The 17,078-nt window shown below is 41.2% G+C and overlaps 1 protein-coding gene across 1 annotated transcript in view; it reads right to left on the bottom strand.

The window, feature by feature from the left end:
* Nucleotides 1-17,078, bottom strand: part of LOC140212586 (lysophospholipid acyltransferase 1-like) — a 121,179-nt gene that overhangs the window by 91,716 nt on the left and 12,385 nt on the right. The window contains exon 2 of the mRNA XM_072283564.1: nt 14,957-15,102. Within this exon, the coding sequence (XP_072139665.1) occupies nt 14,957-15,102 (146 nt within the window). The remainder of the gene's footprint in view (nt 1-14,956; nt 15,103-17,078) is intronic.

Here is a 17,078-nt window from a genome sequence, read left to right as displayed (position 1 = left end):
TGTCAAGGATTCAATTCCAGAGGAAGGTAGAGGTCCAAGTTTTGAAGCTCGATTGTTAGTGCTGAGGTAATGACGATGTTGAATGCTGAGCTGTAAGCGATAAACAGCAGCATGATCTATATCTTGTAGTTATCTCAGTGTTCAAAAGCAGCCAGAACAGCCAGTGAGATTGTGTCTGTTGTAGACTTGTTGCAGTAGTAGGTGAAATGCAGTGGGTCCAGGTCCTTGGTCAGGCAGGACTTAATTCTAACCTCTCAAAGAACTTCATCACAGTAGGTATGTGTGTAACTGGGTGATAGTCATTGAGGCAGCTCACCCTGTTTTTCTTGGGCACTAGAATAACTGATTCCCTTTTAAGTCCTGACGAAGGGTCTCGGCCTGAAACGTCGACTGCACCTCTTCCTAGAGATGCTGCCTGGCCTGCTGCGTTCACCAGCAACTTTTATGTGTGTTGCTTTCCTTTTAAAGCAGGTGGGCATGTCAGGCAGCAGCAGTGAGAGATTGATGATGCCCTGAAATACTCCACCCAGTTGGCCAGCACAGCCAGGTACATTGTTAAAGCCTGCTAGCTTGTGTGGGTTTACTCTCAAGGGATGTTCAAACATTGGCCTCTGTGACAGATCACAGGGTTGCCATGGAGGAACAGCAGATAGTTAAATTGCACAGAATCCAGGGAAAGCTGGCTAACTGCACACACAATTGGTCAGGGAAAAGAAAGAAGAGGGTGGTGGAGGAAGGCTGTTTCTCAGATTAGAGGCCTGCGACCAGTGGAATACCTCAAGGGTCAGTGTTGGAAATATTATTTGTCATCTATATCAACAACTTGGATGAGAATGTTCAAGACACGATTACTAAGCTTGCAACATCTCATCATGCACTAATCCATTAATTCAACTCATAACTCAGTCTCTTGACTTACAATCAGATGCAAATTCAAATCCCACATTGGTGATCCAAGAATTTTTTATTCAGTTAAAGCATAATATGGAATTTTATGCTTTTACTGCATTCAGAACAGTGATTACTAGATTTCAGAGTAATCACAGGGTATAGGCACAAAGCAGGAAGATCACGCTGAGCTAGAACACTGGTTGTGTTCTCACTAAAGAGCAGTATAAACTTGATGAACTAAACAGCTCACTCCAGCTTCTCTTTGCTAAATTCTTGCACAACAACCCTTAACACGTGTGTGTGTCTCCTATACTGTAAGTGAAGATACTAATTGTGTCTGGGATCACTATGACATGCAGGATCATGATGAGCATCAGAACAAATGTACAGGGTCAGAAAGTGGTTCATTAAAACTAAACTGTCTCTGTACCCATCAGCAAAGCAAGATTCACATGATTGCAAAGGGCACATCACCATGGCAAGAGGCAAAAAAACCTTTCAGTCTACTCACTAGAAAGGAATATGGTTTTAGCGGACCCAGACATAAACCATCACAAAGCTCTATTAATGATGTTATATTTGTCTACATTCCAAAAATCAGACCAATTAAAATGAAATGCAGAGCAAAAATGTTACTGCTTGATGGATAACAGAATGCAGATCCATCTTCTTGCAAGATTTAGTAAAGAGGTCAGAATTAGAATCAGGTTTAATATCACCAGCATGTGTTGTGAAACTCATTGACTTTGCGGCAGCAGTACAATGCAATACATAATAAAAGAAAAGTAACTGAATTACATTAAATATGTGGATATTAAATAGTAAAATTAAATAAGTAGTGCAAAAACAGCAATGTCCATTGAGAAAACAGATGGCAGAGGGGAAGAAGCTGTTCCTAAATCATAACGTGTGTAGCTCCATCCTAATGGTAGCAGCGAGAACAGGGCATGACCAGGGTGATGGAGGTCCTTAATGATGAACACTGCCTTTTTGAGGCACTGCTCCTTGAAGATGTCTTGGATACTATGGAGGCTAGTGCCCATGAAGAATATGACTATTCTTGCAACTCTCTACAGCATACTTTGATCCTATAAGGGAGGGGAGGAGAAGATGCCGCTCCGAATTGATATTGTATTTGTGAAGTAGGATGCCATGCACAATCCTGATTTGTTGGAGACAGGCGTGAGAAGCACGGAGGAACACCTGGAGAAACTTCTGAAGTACCTGCTTCACTGCCGCTGCTACTGTGCGATCGAGAATCTCCGGAGGGGAAGGCCCCAAATCCTCGGCTTTGCCTGTTGCCGGGGCCGGGGTCGAAGCACTTGGCAGAGATGGTGCTCGGTGCTAGAGAGCTGGTCGGAGGCTCGGAGTTTTCGGACGGACTCGGAGTCGAACTGTGGTCGGGTGCTTCCAGGATGCTGCATCGGCAAGTTTGCAGCGCTGAAAGCTCATGGCAGGAAGAGTTTTCTTCCTTCAACCGTCTGCGTGAGATGATGGGACTTTCGAGAGACTTTGAGACATTTTACAGTGCCCATAGTCTGTTCTTCTATCAAATTATGGTATTGCTTGCACTGTTGTAACTATATGTTATAATCATCTGGTTTTTGACAGTATCTTTAGTCTTGGTTTGTCTTGTGTTTCTGTGATATCATTCTGGAGGAACAAATTGTATCATTTCTTAATGCATGCATTACTAAATGACAATAAAAGAGGATTGAGTGTCCTCATAATCTAATCTAATATAGTACCCACCCCCCAAACCAGGTGGTGATGCAACCAGTTAGAATGCTCTCCTCGGTACATCTGCAGAAATTTGGCAACATCCTAAATCACCTCAAGCTCCCAATGAAATATAGCCACTGTCATGCCTCCTTTATAGCTACCTTGGTATATTGGTTCCAGGTTAGATCCTCAGAGATACTGACACCCAGGAACTTGAAATTGCTCACTCTTTCCACTTCAAATCCCCTTATGAGGACTGGTGTGTATTCCCTCATCTTACCGTTTCTGAAGTCCACAATCAGTTCTTTGGTCTTACTGACATTGAGTACAAAGTTGTTGCTACAACACTAATCAACTATCTGATATATCTCGTTCTTTTACGATCTCTCGTCACCACCTGAAATTCTGACAATAATGGTGGTATCATCAGCAAATTTATAGATGGCATTTGAGCTGTGCCTAGCCACACTGTCAAAGGAGAAAAGAGCAGTGGGCTAAGCACACATCTCTGAGGTGCGTCAGTGTTAATTATCAGCGAGGTGGAGATGTTATTTCTGATCCACAAAGACTAAGGTCTTCCGGTGAGGAAGTCGAGGATCCAATTGCAAATGGAGGTACAGCGGCCCGGGTTCTGGAACCTTTCAATCAGAACTGTAGGAATGATTAGTGTTAAACACTGAGCCATAGTCAAAAACCAGCATCCAGAGATAGATATTTTATCGTTCAGGTGACTGAAGGCTGCCTGAAGAGCCGATGAGATCGCATCCCCATAGACCCATTGGAGCACAAGGCAAATTGCAGTGGGTACAGGCTGTTGCTGAGACAGGATTAATTTTAGCCATAGACAACCTCTCAAGGCACTTCATCACCATAGATGAAAGTGCTACTGGACGATAGTCATTAAGACAGCTCACCCTGCTCTTCTTGGGCACTGGTATAATTATTGCTCCTATGAAACAGGTGGAGACTTCAAACTATAGCAATGAGAGATTGAAAATGTCTTTGAATACTCCTGTCAGATGGTTAGAACAGGCTTTCAGAGCCTTAACAGGTACTTCTTCAGGATCTGTCACCTTGAGAGGGTTCACCCTCTTAAAAGGCAGCCTGACATTGGCCTCTGAGACAGAGACCACAGGGTCACCGGGTGCTACAGGGATCCTCACAGCTGTAGTTTTATCCTTCCTTTCAAAGTGTGCATAAAAGGCGTTGAGATCGTCTGGGAGTGAAGCATCACTGACATTCATGATGCTAGGTTTCGCTTTGTAGGAAGTAATGGCCTGCAAATTCTTCCTAAGTTGGTGTGCATCTGATTTCGCCTCCAACCTTGTTTGGAATTGTTCCTTAGCTCTTCAACTGGACCTCTGCAAGTCATACCTGGTTTTTCTTGTACAGACCTGGGTTGCCAGACTTGAATGTCACAGAGCTAGCTCTCAGCAGGCTATGAACCTCTTGGTTTATCCATGGTTTTTTTATTTGGGTATATACAGTAAGTTCTCGTAGGCACATACTCATTCACACAGGTTTTAATGAAATCAATGACAGCTCATTCAGACTCTAAGTTTAATCCCTGAATACAGTCTAGTCCACTGACTCCATACCTTCTTACTCTTCCCTACTGGTGCTGCAGTCTTCAATCTCTGCCTTTAACCCAGGGAATAGAAGTATAGCCAGATGATCAGACTTTCCAAAGTGAGGCCATGGGATAGCATAGCAAGCATTCTTTATGGTAGTGTTACAATGGTCCAGTGTGTTCGTTCCTCAGGTACTATAAGTGATTTGTTGGTAATAATCATTTAGAGAGTTTTTCAAGCTAACCTGGTTAAAATCCCCCAAGATGATGGGAAAGACATCAGAATACACTGTTTCATACCTGCTTATTAAGTCACTCAGTTTGTCTTGAACTCGCTTTACACTGGCCTGTGGAGGGATGTACATCTCTACCAAGATGGTCGCTGAAACCTCCCACAGCAGATAAAATGGATGACACTTGATCTTGAGGTGTTCCAGGTCTGGTGACAGGACTGGGACAGAATCACCTCAAGGAGATGATCATGAAGCATACACCACCTCCTCCTCTACCTTTGAAAAGACTCCGCAGTCTTGTCTTGGCAGTGCATTGTGAAGCCATCCAGCTGCATATGGAATGGAGGGAGTTAACCAAGATTCCGTGAAACAAAAAAAATGCAACAGCTTTTCATGTCCCACTGGTACAGCACTCTAGCTTTGAAATCTTCAATTTTATTTACCAGAGATTGTATGTTTGGCAGCAAGATGGCCAGTACTGAGAATCAATAGCTACGTTTCCTTCGATGAACTTTTAAGCCAGTGCAACATCCTCTCTTCTGCTATCTTAAAGGGGAACTCTGCCAGTGCCCAGGATCCATTCGAGTTCCATCAACTTTAAGACTTTAATCGCATTACAACAATGTTACTAATTGTACAGACCTTAGATATAGTTGTGGTTATCAGCTGCTGCAGACTGAAATGGGAGTATTTGATGGTTTTCATCGGAGCTGCTCAAAGTTGCCTTCTTGATGGTGGTCCGTAAGTTGAAAAGCATCTCCTGGGCTGGAAGAAATACTTGCTTGGAATGTAATGAGGTGCTGGAGTAGCTGCATTTACCTTCAAACCACTTGCAGTCTTTCTATCCCTTGCAGACAAACTGTTTCCAATACTCTGAGCTGTCAATTATTTCCTGCTCACTGGCATGTCAGCTAAAATAGAATTCAAGCCTGTATTTTTGCCTCTTCTTGCAAAATGCAGTAACAAAAAATTAATTTTAACCAAGTGCCAAGATTGTACTAAAGGGAATTATAAATTCTGCAAGATTTGCTATAAAGGCATAACATTAACTTGGCAATTACTGACGATAACATAATTAAGACCAGAAACTTTTCTGTGGGAAATCTTTGATGCATGCTCACGCCCCAATTTGCAGATTTGCCAAGAATAGTACTTAACAAAAAGCTAGTGTTCAATATGCCTTCTAGAAAACCATCTGGTAACTGGCTCCCTTAGAACCCTCTAAGCAAGAACCTGCAAATCACATAGATCATATCTGCTTCCTCAAGTCATGTATGAATAGCAAACTTTGATTATTGGTCTGGCAATACCACATTTGTCTTCTCTCCCAAACTTGATTAATATCAAATCCAAAAGCTAGGAAGCTAAATGCAGTGGATTCCAGTTACTTGGGACACACCGGGACCAGTAAATTTGGGCCCAGTTAGGCGGCTGTCCTAACTAACTGAATTTCCATGGAAATAGTTGAAAAGATATATAAAAAAAGCGAAACTACCATTTAACTGAGCAAATTATGTATTTAAATTTAATACAGAAAAACATTACAACACTAGCAATCTAGCTACTGTATTATAAAAATGTATATTAGTTTCTAATAGTTATTGACTGAGGAATTCATTTAGTATATGCCGCTGCGTTCTTTTGATTGACTGTAAAATTGATTGAGTGTAAATAAACAAAGTCAGCAGAGATATCTAGTACAGATAATGGACTGCCTTCATACAGTGCTGTCAACAATTGCATCCACCAAATCTTCATTTTGATTGTAACATTCATGATGATTGTTGATACCTTCAAATTCTTCATCATTCCAAACCTGATTAAGTAGAGAAATCATTTTATTTTCACCCCAGGCCACTTCTGGCATCTCTAAGCCCGAATGCTTGAAAACGCAGTGAGCAGAACGGTTCTGAATTGTCTTACTGCTTATTTCTCGCAAACTATCGGTAACAAAATTCACTACTTTTTAAACAGAAACACATGCAACTGGCACTATTTAAAATCTGTTCACCCTAAGCATGGTGTAGTTTCTAACAGCCACATTGGTGCGCACTGATGAATTTTTTTCATTTGCACTATGTCTACACCCACCTGGGCAAGCCAGTGAGCACTGTAAGGGTCATGTTTTTTGACTTCTCCAGTGCATTCAACACCATCCGCCCTGCTCTGCTGGGGGAGAAGCTGACAGCGATGCAGGTGGATGCTTTCCTGGTATCATGGATTCTTGATTACCTGACTGGCAGACCACAGTACGTGTGCTTGCAACACTGTGTGTCTGACAGAGTGATCAGCAGCACTGGGGCTCCACAGGGGGCTGTCTTGTCTCCCTTTCTCTTCACCATTTACACCTCAGACTTCAACTACTGCACAGAGTCTTGTCATCTTCAGAAGTTTTCGGATGACTCTGCCATAGTTGGATGCATCAGCAAGGGAGATGAGGCTGAGGACAGGGCTACGTTAGGAAACTTTGTCACATGGTGTGAGCAGAATTATCTGCAGCTTAATGTGAAAAAGACTAAGGAGCTGGTGGTAGACCTGAGGAGAGCTAAAGTACCGGTGACCCCTGTTTCCATCCAGGGGGTCAGTGTGGACATGATGGAGGATTACAAATACCTGGGGATACGTATTGACCATAAACTGGACTGGTCAAAGAACACTGAGGCTGTCTACAAGAAGGGTCAGAGCCATCTCTATTTCCTGAGGAGAATGAGGTCCTTTAACATCTGCCGGATGATGCTGAGGATGTTCTACGAGTCTGTGGTGGCCAGTGCAATCATGTTTGCTGTTGTGTGCTGGGACAGCAGGCTGAGGGTAACAGACACCAACAGAATCAACAAACTTATTCGTAAGGCCAGTGATGTTGTGCGGATGGAACTGGACTCTCTCATGGTGGTGTCTGAAAAGAGGATGCTGTCTAAATTGCATGCCATCTTGGTCAATGTCTCCCATCCACTACATAATGTACTGGGTGGGCACAGGAGTACATTCAGCCAGAGACTCATTCCTCCAAGATGCAGCACAGAGCGTCATAGGAAGTCATTCCTGCCTGTGGCCATGAAACTTTACAACTCCTCCCTTGGAGGGTCAGACACCCTGTGCCGATAGGCTGGTCCTGGACTTATTTCATAATTCACTGGCATAATTTACATATTACTATTTAAGTATTTATGGTTCTATTACTATTTATTATTTATGGTGCAACTGTAATGAAAACCAACTTCCCCCTGGGATCAATAAAGTATGACTATGACTATGTAAGTATTTCGTATACATGCGCATGTGGAGGGAGTGGAATTCTGTGATATAAAGCTGGCAGCCCTCGAATACTGAAGGGAGATGTTGAAAGTAAAGCTGTTTAAACAAAAGAAAAACGTGTCCTTGTGGTGTGTGCAATAACCATGGTAGCAGAGAATGGCTTCCAATAATAGGATCCTGCCTGCAGCATTCGATGAGAGCAAGCCTTAAAAAAGCTGAAAAAAAAATGAACTTGGAATGTGGACTCCTGTTACAAAACTGGAGAAGCAGCAGCAAGCCTTGGCTGTTGCGTTGTCACTTTCAGGAAGAGTGAGAGAGACCGCGATGGGAATCTTGGTGGAAGACTTGAACAAAGATGATGGTATGGGTACGCCAATAAATACACTTGACTGGTTTTTTTGAAGGAAGAAAAGGATCGGATTTATGAGGCATATTCTGACTTTGACAACATTTATACAGATAGTTCTAAAAATATTATCGATTTTGAACAAAGTATAGTCGCATGCATAAGTACAAAACTGAACTTCCTGATGCCGTATTAGCTTTTAAACTGCATGTCTAGACATAAAGAACAAACAGCTAGTGTTAACTGCATGCACAGGAGTCACATTTGCATCTATGAAATCGGCACTGAGGAGGATTTTTGGAGAAAAGGCTGTTAAAACAACAGTCTGAATTAGTTCAACTCAGGACAGCATACCTCAATGAACAGAAACAAGTGTACAGCAAGCATAGATCCTAGAGGGACCAGACAAGGGTATCATTACCTGACACAAATCCAATAAACAAGTACAGTAGGAGATCGAAATGTGAGGTATATCCAGGTATTTACCACTGGGCAAGGAACTGTCCGCACAGAACCAAACAAGTCAGGCTAACTGAAGAAAATAACAAATCTGAAGATGTAGGAGAGTGCCATATCACTTTGTTTATGTAGGAATCACTTACTAATGCAGAGATATCTGAGGCAGAGAGCTCAACGATAGAAACTCTAGAATCCGCTGCTATTGACACAGCATGCACACATACAGTGTGTGGAGAAAATGGCTTGAAAGCTATGTAAATGAATTAAACCAGAATGAAGTTCAGAAATTGGTGAACACAGATACACCTAGTAGCAAAGTATTCAAATTTGGAGATAGGAAAATCATACATTCCACCAAAAGAGTGAAAATTCCTGCAAATATAGAGTAGACAAAATGTTACATTGAAACAGAAGTGGTACCGGTGAACATTCCATTTCTCTTGAGGAAATCTTCCCTAAAGAAAGCAGGAGCAGTACTGGATATGGAGAATGACCAAGCAATGATGTTTCAATAGCCAGTGTCTCTTGAGCTCATGAGCTCTGGACATGACTGTGTGAACATCCCAGATAAAGACATTACTGAAAACCAATGTGAGAACAAAGTACTAACTGTTGCACAAAGCATGACCTTAGATGAGAAATGTTGCTCAAACTTCACAAGCTGTTTGGACACACTTCAATAGATAGACTTAAGAAAATGCTCAGGAGTTGAACAAAGATGCAGATTATTTTTCCATTCTAAAGCAGATAATTGACTGCTGTGAGACTGCCAAAAGTTTGGAAAGCCCAAGCTCAAGCCTGAGGTTGATCTGCCACTAGCATCTGAATACAATAAAACTGTAGCCGTAGACGTCCGCGAACTGGAGCAAGAAGTGTGCTTTCTCCACATCACACATTTGAGTGCTGGTAGCAGCATAAATACAAAGAGAACCCCAGAGATAGTTAAAATACTTCATCCATTCCTGGATAAGTGTGCATGACCTACCTCATAAAGTATTCAGTGATAATGGTGTTGAATTTAATACTGATAAATTCAGAGATTAAGGCAGAGAACTTTAACATTGAAACAAAGACAAGAGTGGCATATAGTCCTTGGGGTAATGGACTTCTGGAGCAACACAATCAAACGCTTACTGAAAAAATGCTGAAGGTAAAGAAAAGCAATGGCTGTGATTGAAACACAGCCCTGGACTGAGCCCTTATGGTGAAGAATACCATGCACAATGCTTTAGCCCATATCATTTGGTGTTCAGCCAGAATCCAAACCTTCCCTCTGTACTGGTTGACAGAGCACCTGCTCTAGAGGGCACTACAATGAGTGAGTGGGTTGGGAAACATATTTCTGCACTGCATGCATCAAGGAAGCCTTTCACTGAAGCAGTGTTCAGCAATAATTTGAAGAGCATCGAGGGTACTGGTCCATCCTACAAATGACAAATATGACACAGGGGACATAGTGTATTACAAAAGAGCAGACTGTACAGAATAGAAAGGTCCTGGAGTTGTCATTGGTCAGGATGGAGTTATGGTATTAGTGAAACATTGGAGGTACATACGTGAGAGTGCATCATTCCAGACTACGTACAGCACAAACTGAAGACTGTCAGAAATCCATGGAGAATGACACAAAAATGAAAAGCACTTACCTGGCACAAAGTCACATAGCACAGACAGTGCTGAAGAGACTGCAGCTCAGGACCCAACAGAGATGTTCAACATTGGCACAGACAGTGCTGAAGAGAGTGCAGTTGGGGACTCAAAGGAAAAAGGAAATTGCCTTTTAAACTCACGAGAGAGCATAGGCCATCAACTTTCTTGCCTTTGATGTTTCTGTAGCAGGCAATTTCTTTCTTTCGAGATCGAGTTGCTAGCTCGGTGCTCAACCCAGCACGGATGGATAGCGTACCTGGGGAGCCAGCTGGGTTCGAACTCGGGAACCTTCGCTCCAAAGTCTTGAATTCCCTAGAACCAGTCACAGTCAGTGTCACTGCAGGGTCAGTCAACATGTCACGTGTAGACAGACTTCATATTGAATCATGTATACATCAGGCTGGACCATCTCAGAAATATCAAGATGAAAGTATCCCAGTAACTAAAGAGATGTCATTTGAATCTGCCAAATACGATGAAATCAGTAGTTGGAGAAATAATGAAGTTTTTGAGGAAGCTAGAGATATTGGCCAAAAGACAGTGTCTACAACATGGGTGTACACACTGAAAGAAATCCTGATAGGAATTATACCAAAAGCATGTCTGCTGGCAAGAGGTTTCGAGGAACTGAACATAAAAGAGCTCCGAAAAAACACGCCAACGTGTGCATCAGAGCCTCTCCGACTACTACTCTCAGTGATATGTCAAAAGCATTGGCAACCCCATTGCATGGACATAAAATACACATTCTTACAGGGAATGGAGCTGTCACATGACAGTTACATTAAACCCGCACCCCCCCCCCACCCAAGCCAGAAGTGAAGGAACACAAAGGAAACTCGGAAGGTGCCTGTGTATGGTCTAGCAGATGCATCACTCTACTGGTATAAAAAAGGTCAAGGAAATAATGTTGAAAACAGGTGGAAAAACATCACAAGTGGATCCAGCTGTATTTTACTGGCAAGATTCAGGATATCATATGATTGGAATACTTGACTTCAGATGAGGAGGCTCACAAGACTTTGCCACAATAGTTATCCCTCAGCTAAAGTCAGGTTGGACAGGAGGAACATGACAGATCCTGCTACGTAGGGACAGACATCCTTGCTGCTGATGGAACAGTACAACTGAACCAAGAAAGCTACATCAGGAATCTTCAGACAATCCACATGGAATCCTCACAAGCCGCACACGGTATGCACACCTCAGTCAAGTTGAAGCAGAGTGACATTGGTCAGAGATAGGTCAGATTCCATTGGTGGCAAGGCAGAGCAGACCTAACATCGTGTTTTATGCCTGCAACTTGGCATCCAGCACAAAACATGCCAACCATACAAATTTTACATGAGACAACAAGATAGTGTGCAGAATTCAATCTAGAAAAGTAGCCTTGAAGTTTGAACAGCTTGGAAAAGCTTGCTCAGTGAGGCTTGTTGTCTTCAGTGATGCCGCTCTTGGAAATCTTCCTGATGGAGGTACTCAAGGGGGACATTTTATTGTTCTGATGGGAGAAGAGGAAAGATATTCACCTCTCTATTGGCAATCAAAAAGGATCCAGAGTTGTACGGAGTAAGCTGGTAGGAGAAACACTGGCCGAAGGTATTGACAACGCTGTTTTTCTAGCCATACTCTATTCTGAGCTTTTCCATGGTGACCCAAAGAAGAACAGTCTACATGTACTTGCATTACAGCCAACTACTCTTTGGTTGGTGCCATCAAATCCACCAAGTCAGTTACAGAAAGAGGCTTCATCTAGAGGTAAGCAGCAAAGAAATTGTCAAGTACAGAAAATTCATCATGTGTTATGGTCAACTATAAAGGAACAACTAGTTGACTGTCTCACAAAGAAGGGGACTCCAGCTCTTGTGCTGTTAAAGGCACTTAGTGAAAGGCATTTGGTACCTTAAGGACTATATTAACTTCAAGGGTTAGAATTTATCCCATATCCTAATGAACATTTGAATTGTCTTAAAATTTTTTCAAATTTAATTTTTAATATATAAAGTTCAATTCATTTGGATTATGTAAGTATTTACTATGCATGCGCACTCTCCCTGTTATGCATGTGCGCACGTGTGGAGGGAGTGGAATTGTGGGATGTGAAGCTGGCGACCCTCAGGTACTGAAGGGAAACGTTGAAAGTAAAGGTGTTTGAGTAAAAGAAAAACATGTCCTTGTTGCTGCCCCAATTAAGCAGTATAGTGTTCCAAAAAGTAACATGAGGAAACAAATTGCAGCAGCAGAGATGTTGTTTTTGAGGAGGATGCAAAGAATATCATGGATGAAACAAATATCTAATGAGGATGTCATGAAAAGAGCAAACACTAAAAGAGAAATAATGTATGAGATCATGAAAAGGCAACGTAACTTCATTGGACATGTGACTAGGAAAGAGGAGTTAGAATGCATGGTAATTATGGGAAAGATTGAAGGGAAGAAAGCAAGAGGAAGACAAAGACAAATGATGATGGAGACAGCAGCCAGAGAACTGGAAATGAATACCAATGAATTGATCCACTTGACCCGAAACAGGAGTGTGTGGGCCATGGCAGTCACAGCTCAAACTAGGCATGGCACCTGATGATGATGGTGGGTGTTCCAAATAAACAGAGGAAATCCCAAATAAACTCTTATAGGGCTTCCAGCCGGGTACATATATCAATTATAACCAACGTTTCAATGACAAACTCTGCCATCTTCGTCAGGAATGATGCTTGGGCAAGTCTAGTCCAGTCGTATTGAAACCCCTGTATTCCGGGCCGGCTGGTGGCGCAACGAGTGGAGGTTCTCGGGTTCGAAACCAGTCAGGTCCACTCCCGAGTACGCTTTCCATTGAGTGTCGAGATCGCAGCTCGACCTCGTAAAATAAAGGGAAAATACTGCGAAAATATCTGTGTGAGGAGTGGCGCACCACACAATCTCTCGCTCAGCGCCTTGTAAAAGCCATGAAAAAGACATCATCCTGGACGCACGCATGGACATGCAGATGCATACGCACAGACGTGCACGCACAGACTCGTACAGAGGCACACGCCAAAAAAAAAAAATGAAACCCCTGTATTCCGTCACTCCTGATTGGATGAGGACTAACTAATCAGGTTTCCACTCTCCCACCTTGTTTACAATCAAATTCTAGTTCTTACTTAGAGCGAGACCTTCGTCTTTGTTAAAATCCTTTTCCTCTACCTTCATTTCAATGGCTTCCTTTACCAAGCAGTCCCAAAAGCCAGGATTGTCTTCAACAGCGCAAAACTACTACACCACGCCAATGGCTTTTGGGACCGCCAGGTAAAGGAAGTTATTGAAATAAAACTAGTGGAAAAGAATTTTAACAAAGACAAAGGTCTCACTCTAAGTAAGAACTGGAACTTGATTGTAAACGAGGTGGGAGAGCGGAAACTTGATTGGATGAGGACTAACCAATCAGGAGAGATGGAATGCTGGGGTATAAATACCACTGGACTAGACTTTCCCAGGCATCATCTCTGAAGAAGATGGCAGAGATTGTCTTTGAAACATCGGTTATAATCGATACCTGTACTCAGCTGGAAGACCGAGAGTGTTTATTTGTCATATACACCGGGAAAGCACTAGATCTTCCCCCATTTATGCATTAACCCTACTAAGTGGTTACCCCGATTAATCAATCTCCAAATTAACCAGAATTCACTGTATCTTTACTTCTGAGATTTTGTAAACAAACTATTGTCTATGAATCCCAGATCATGGTGCAAAGAAACATAATATGTGAATTTTTTCATGTGCAAGCTGTAGGTACTCTTGAATCTTGAAATTCTTATTAAATTCATTTTTAAAGTCCTATATTTAAGTTATTGTTTACTACTAATTATATTATTCAGTTTGAATAATTACCTCTGGTAATCCTAACCATATTTTAGGTTAAATTGCTGGAAGAACATTTGTATAATATCTCCTTATACTCCTACTTCTCATCAGAATTTTTCTTTGATTTCTGATTTCAAACAATCAGTATAGGTTTTAAGATGCTGGGCTTCACACCAAGAAACTTCATCAACCTATGCTCTCCCTGACTGTGACATCTATCTAGAACTGCTTACATTTCAAAAGGCTTCAACATAGGAAAAGAGCTTCAGGTGATGCAAATTATATGACTAACGCCCAGCAAAGGAAAAGATAAAAGGAAAGGTGACTAAAACTAGATTAACAAGGCACTAAAGGAAGCCTGTGAGACAGAGGCACACAGAGGTCTAGGAAGGGAATTCCAGAACTCAAAGGCAGAAGAGATTAAAGTGTAACTGTCAAATGGAGGACCAAAGATAGATATATAGATAGACAAACTTCGGTAAGACTTCAGAGTCAGACCAACATAGCTCTCCAGTAACGACAGGATTGGACATTTATAAAGACATTAGAGACAACCTGCAAGATATGCCTTTGACATCGCAGTTACTATGCCAAAGACCCTGGAGTGAGACTTAAACCCACAATTATCTGACAATAAGACTGGAAAGCTATTGCTAAGCCAGATTTAACATTTAATAGTGTGTCTTTTCCACATATAAACATATTTATTTGAAAATAAATGGGAAGTTAATCACAATTATCCCAATGTATTCTGTCCATTAATTTTCCACTTAACTCAAACTTCCAGTTACTGATCACCAGTCAACATTATGAAGACTTAATTAGCAAATCTCATACTGAAACATTTTGACTGAATTAGAAATATTACTGGTGCTTAAGAGCAACAATACTTTTATGTGCAAAATACATTTGAGATTAACAATATAGTAGTAGGGGAAACGTTAAAAATAAGAGTACAAATAAAGTTTTTGCATTATTACTTACCATCCAAAGCAGAAGATGGCAAAATATATACCAAAGATTGTAATGACCACATGACGTACAACTGCCCCTGCTCTACTGGGACTTAAATAAAGACGGAACCAGAAGGCAGCAAACAGGGCAAACAACTGACACACAGTAAAATTCACCTGCAAAACAAAGTAAGAAGCAGCTTAAGCAAACAGTGTTCAAATTTTGATTCCAGTCCCATTTGTTGCAATCTTTTATTTTGATTAAACAGGAGAATATTAGAAACTCGAGTCTGAACTGATTGATTTAAACTGTGCAGACAAAAGCTGCTATTCATTTCCCATTCCCTCATGAAATTGTCTCAGTTAATGATTCATTAAGGATTTGCAAGTACTGCATAGTCTTAGTTTTTGACATCCAGAGGCTGCTTATTATCAGGAATGGATGCACATTGCCAAAGAGTTGGGATTGAGTCTAGTGTTCAAGGGGCTTGGATGAGAGGGAAGAAGGGGTTAAGGATTACAGCTGTGAGACTGTGATGGCAAAGGAATTTATTGCTGAATGGACTGAGAAGAGTGAGAATAGTAATCAGGACTCTTGCAGCAACAGCAAGGATATGATTGGTATAATGAAGGACTGTCAGCAGGCAGGGAGTAGGAGACATGTACAACAATAGTTAAAAGGAAGGAACTTATCAATAGGGTCAAGTCCCTTCCTTACTCATCTAGCATTATATGAGAAGAGTTAGATTTCTCAGCAATGCTGAGAAATGTCTATCCTCAGGATAAAACAGTTCAGGTTTTTCCCATAATACACCAAAACAAGCATCACACTGGGAGCAATGCAGAAGTTGTAACAAGCCAACAAGTATGAATCATTTTGGTGAGTGCTCTGTGCAAAATTACCCAGGTGTGATCATTTTCAGTTTCATTCTGGGGAAATCAAACATCAATTTTCAATAGTATAATGCTGGGGGAAAGTAACAATATTGTGTAATGGAATTTTTTGCAAAACCCTTTAACTTAATAAAGCTAAACCTTTAAGCTTCAACAGTAAAGAAGCGAATCCAAGCAAATAGTAAAGTAGTAAAGACAGTCCAATTTTCTGCACCACACATGCCTCACTTCCTACTGTAACAACTCATCCTAAATAAATATATATTCCAATCCTTGCATCCTCATGTAATTATATAAATTCGCCTTGAATGCAGTCATGGGATGTGCTTCAAACTCACATCTGGGAGCATTTTCTGCACTCCCATCACCATCCAAAAAGTCCCTTCAGCATTCTTGACTATACTTATTTGAAACAATGTCATATTTACGCTCTATCCAATCCATGTTGGTTTTCTTTATCAAATTCCTGCAATTTATCTAGTTTAATTGCCTTAATGCTCTTCTAGTTTCCTTGACCAAAGTCACATTCCTCTTTAATTTTTCCCCTGGTAAAAACTAAAGCAAGTATCTCTGCAAATTCACTGTTCCTCTTTTTACGTTTACATCACATAGTTTACTTGGATAACTTACTTTTCAATAGCTTTTTACTTAAATTTTTTGACAACTTCCAACCTGTAAACTTCTTTCTGTCACTTCCTCAAGTGAAAAATAGCATCCATTCATGTCAACTTAAAGATAACTAACTAGTCATCAACTAATGCTATCCTGATGAAGGATCTCAGCCCAAAATGCCCACTGTTTATTCCTCTCCGTAAATGCTACATGACCTGCTGAGTTTCCAACATTTTGCATGCGTTACGCTGGATTTCCAGCATCTGCGGTATCTCTTGTGTTTATCATTCATTAACTTTGTTGTATTAGTGCTAACAGATAACCATATTTGCCTAGGTTAATTAAAGAAATAAACATATAGATTTGTTTATATTATGCTAGAGCTGGAAGATATTATAGTAGGGTGAGCAATTTGTCGGGCAAGCAAGCAGAAGGATTTATTGTCCATGGTGCCATGCAATTAATGAGCTGCAATGGAGTTCTGAGCTTTTTTTTAATAGAAACATTTTGCTGCTTTCTTTCCAAACTCTGGAGCTCTGTATAGCCACGTCATCATTGGTTATGCCGATATGTATTATAATGTGGCCTAAAAGAGGACCATGCTGAATGGTTGAGGACCTCAGAAAAAGCATCAAGAAAGCTGCTCT

Source organism: Mobula birostris, chromosome 19, assembly GCF_030028105.1.
Source record: "Mobula birostris isolate sMobBir1 chromosome 19, sMobBir1.hap1, whole genome shotgun sequence".
NCBI classification, from domain to species: domain Eukaryota; kingdom Metazoa; phylum Chordata; class Chondrichthyes; order Myliobatiformes; family Myliobatidae; genus Mobula; species Mobula birostris.
The sequence above is the reverse complement of the archived record's forward strand: the minus strand, read 5'-3'. Positions and strand labels throughout refer to the sequence as shown.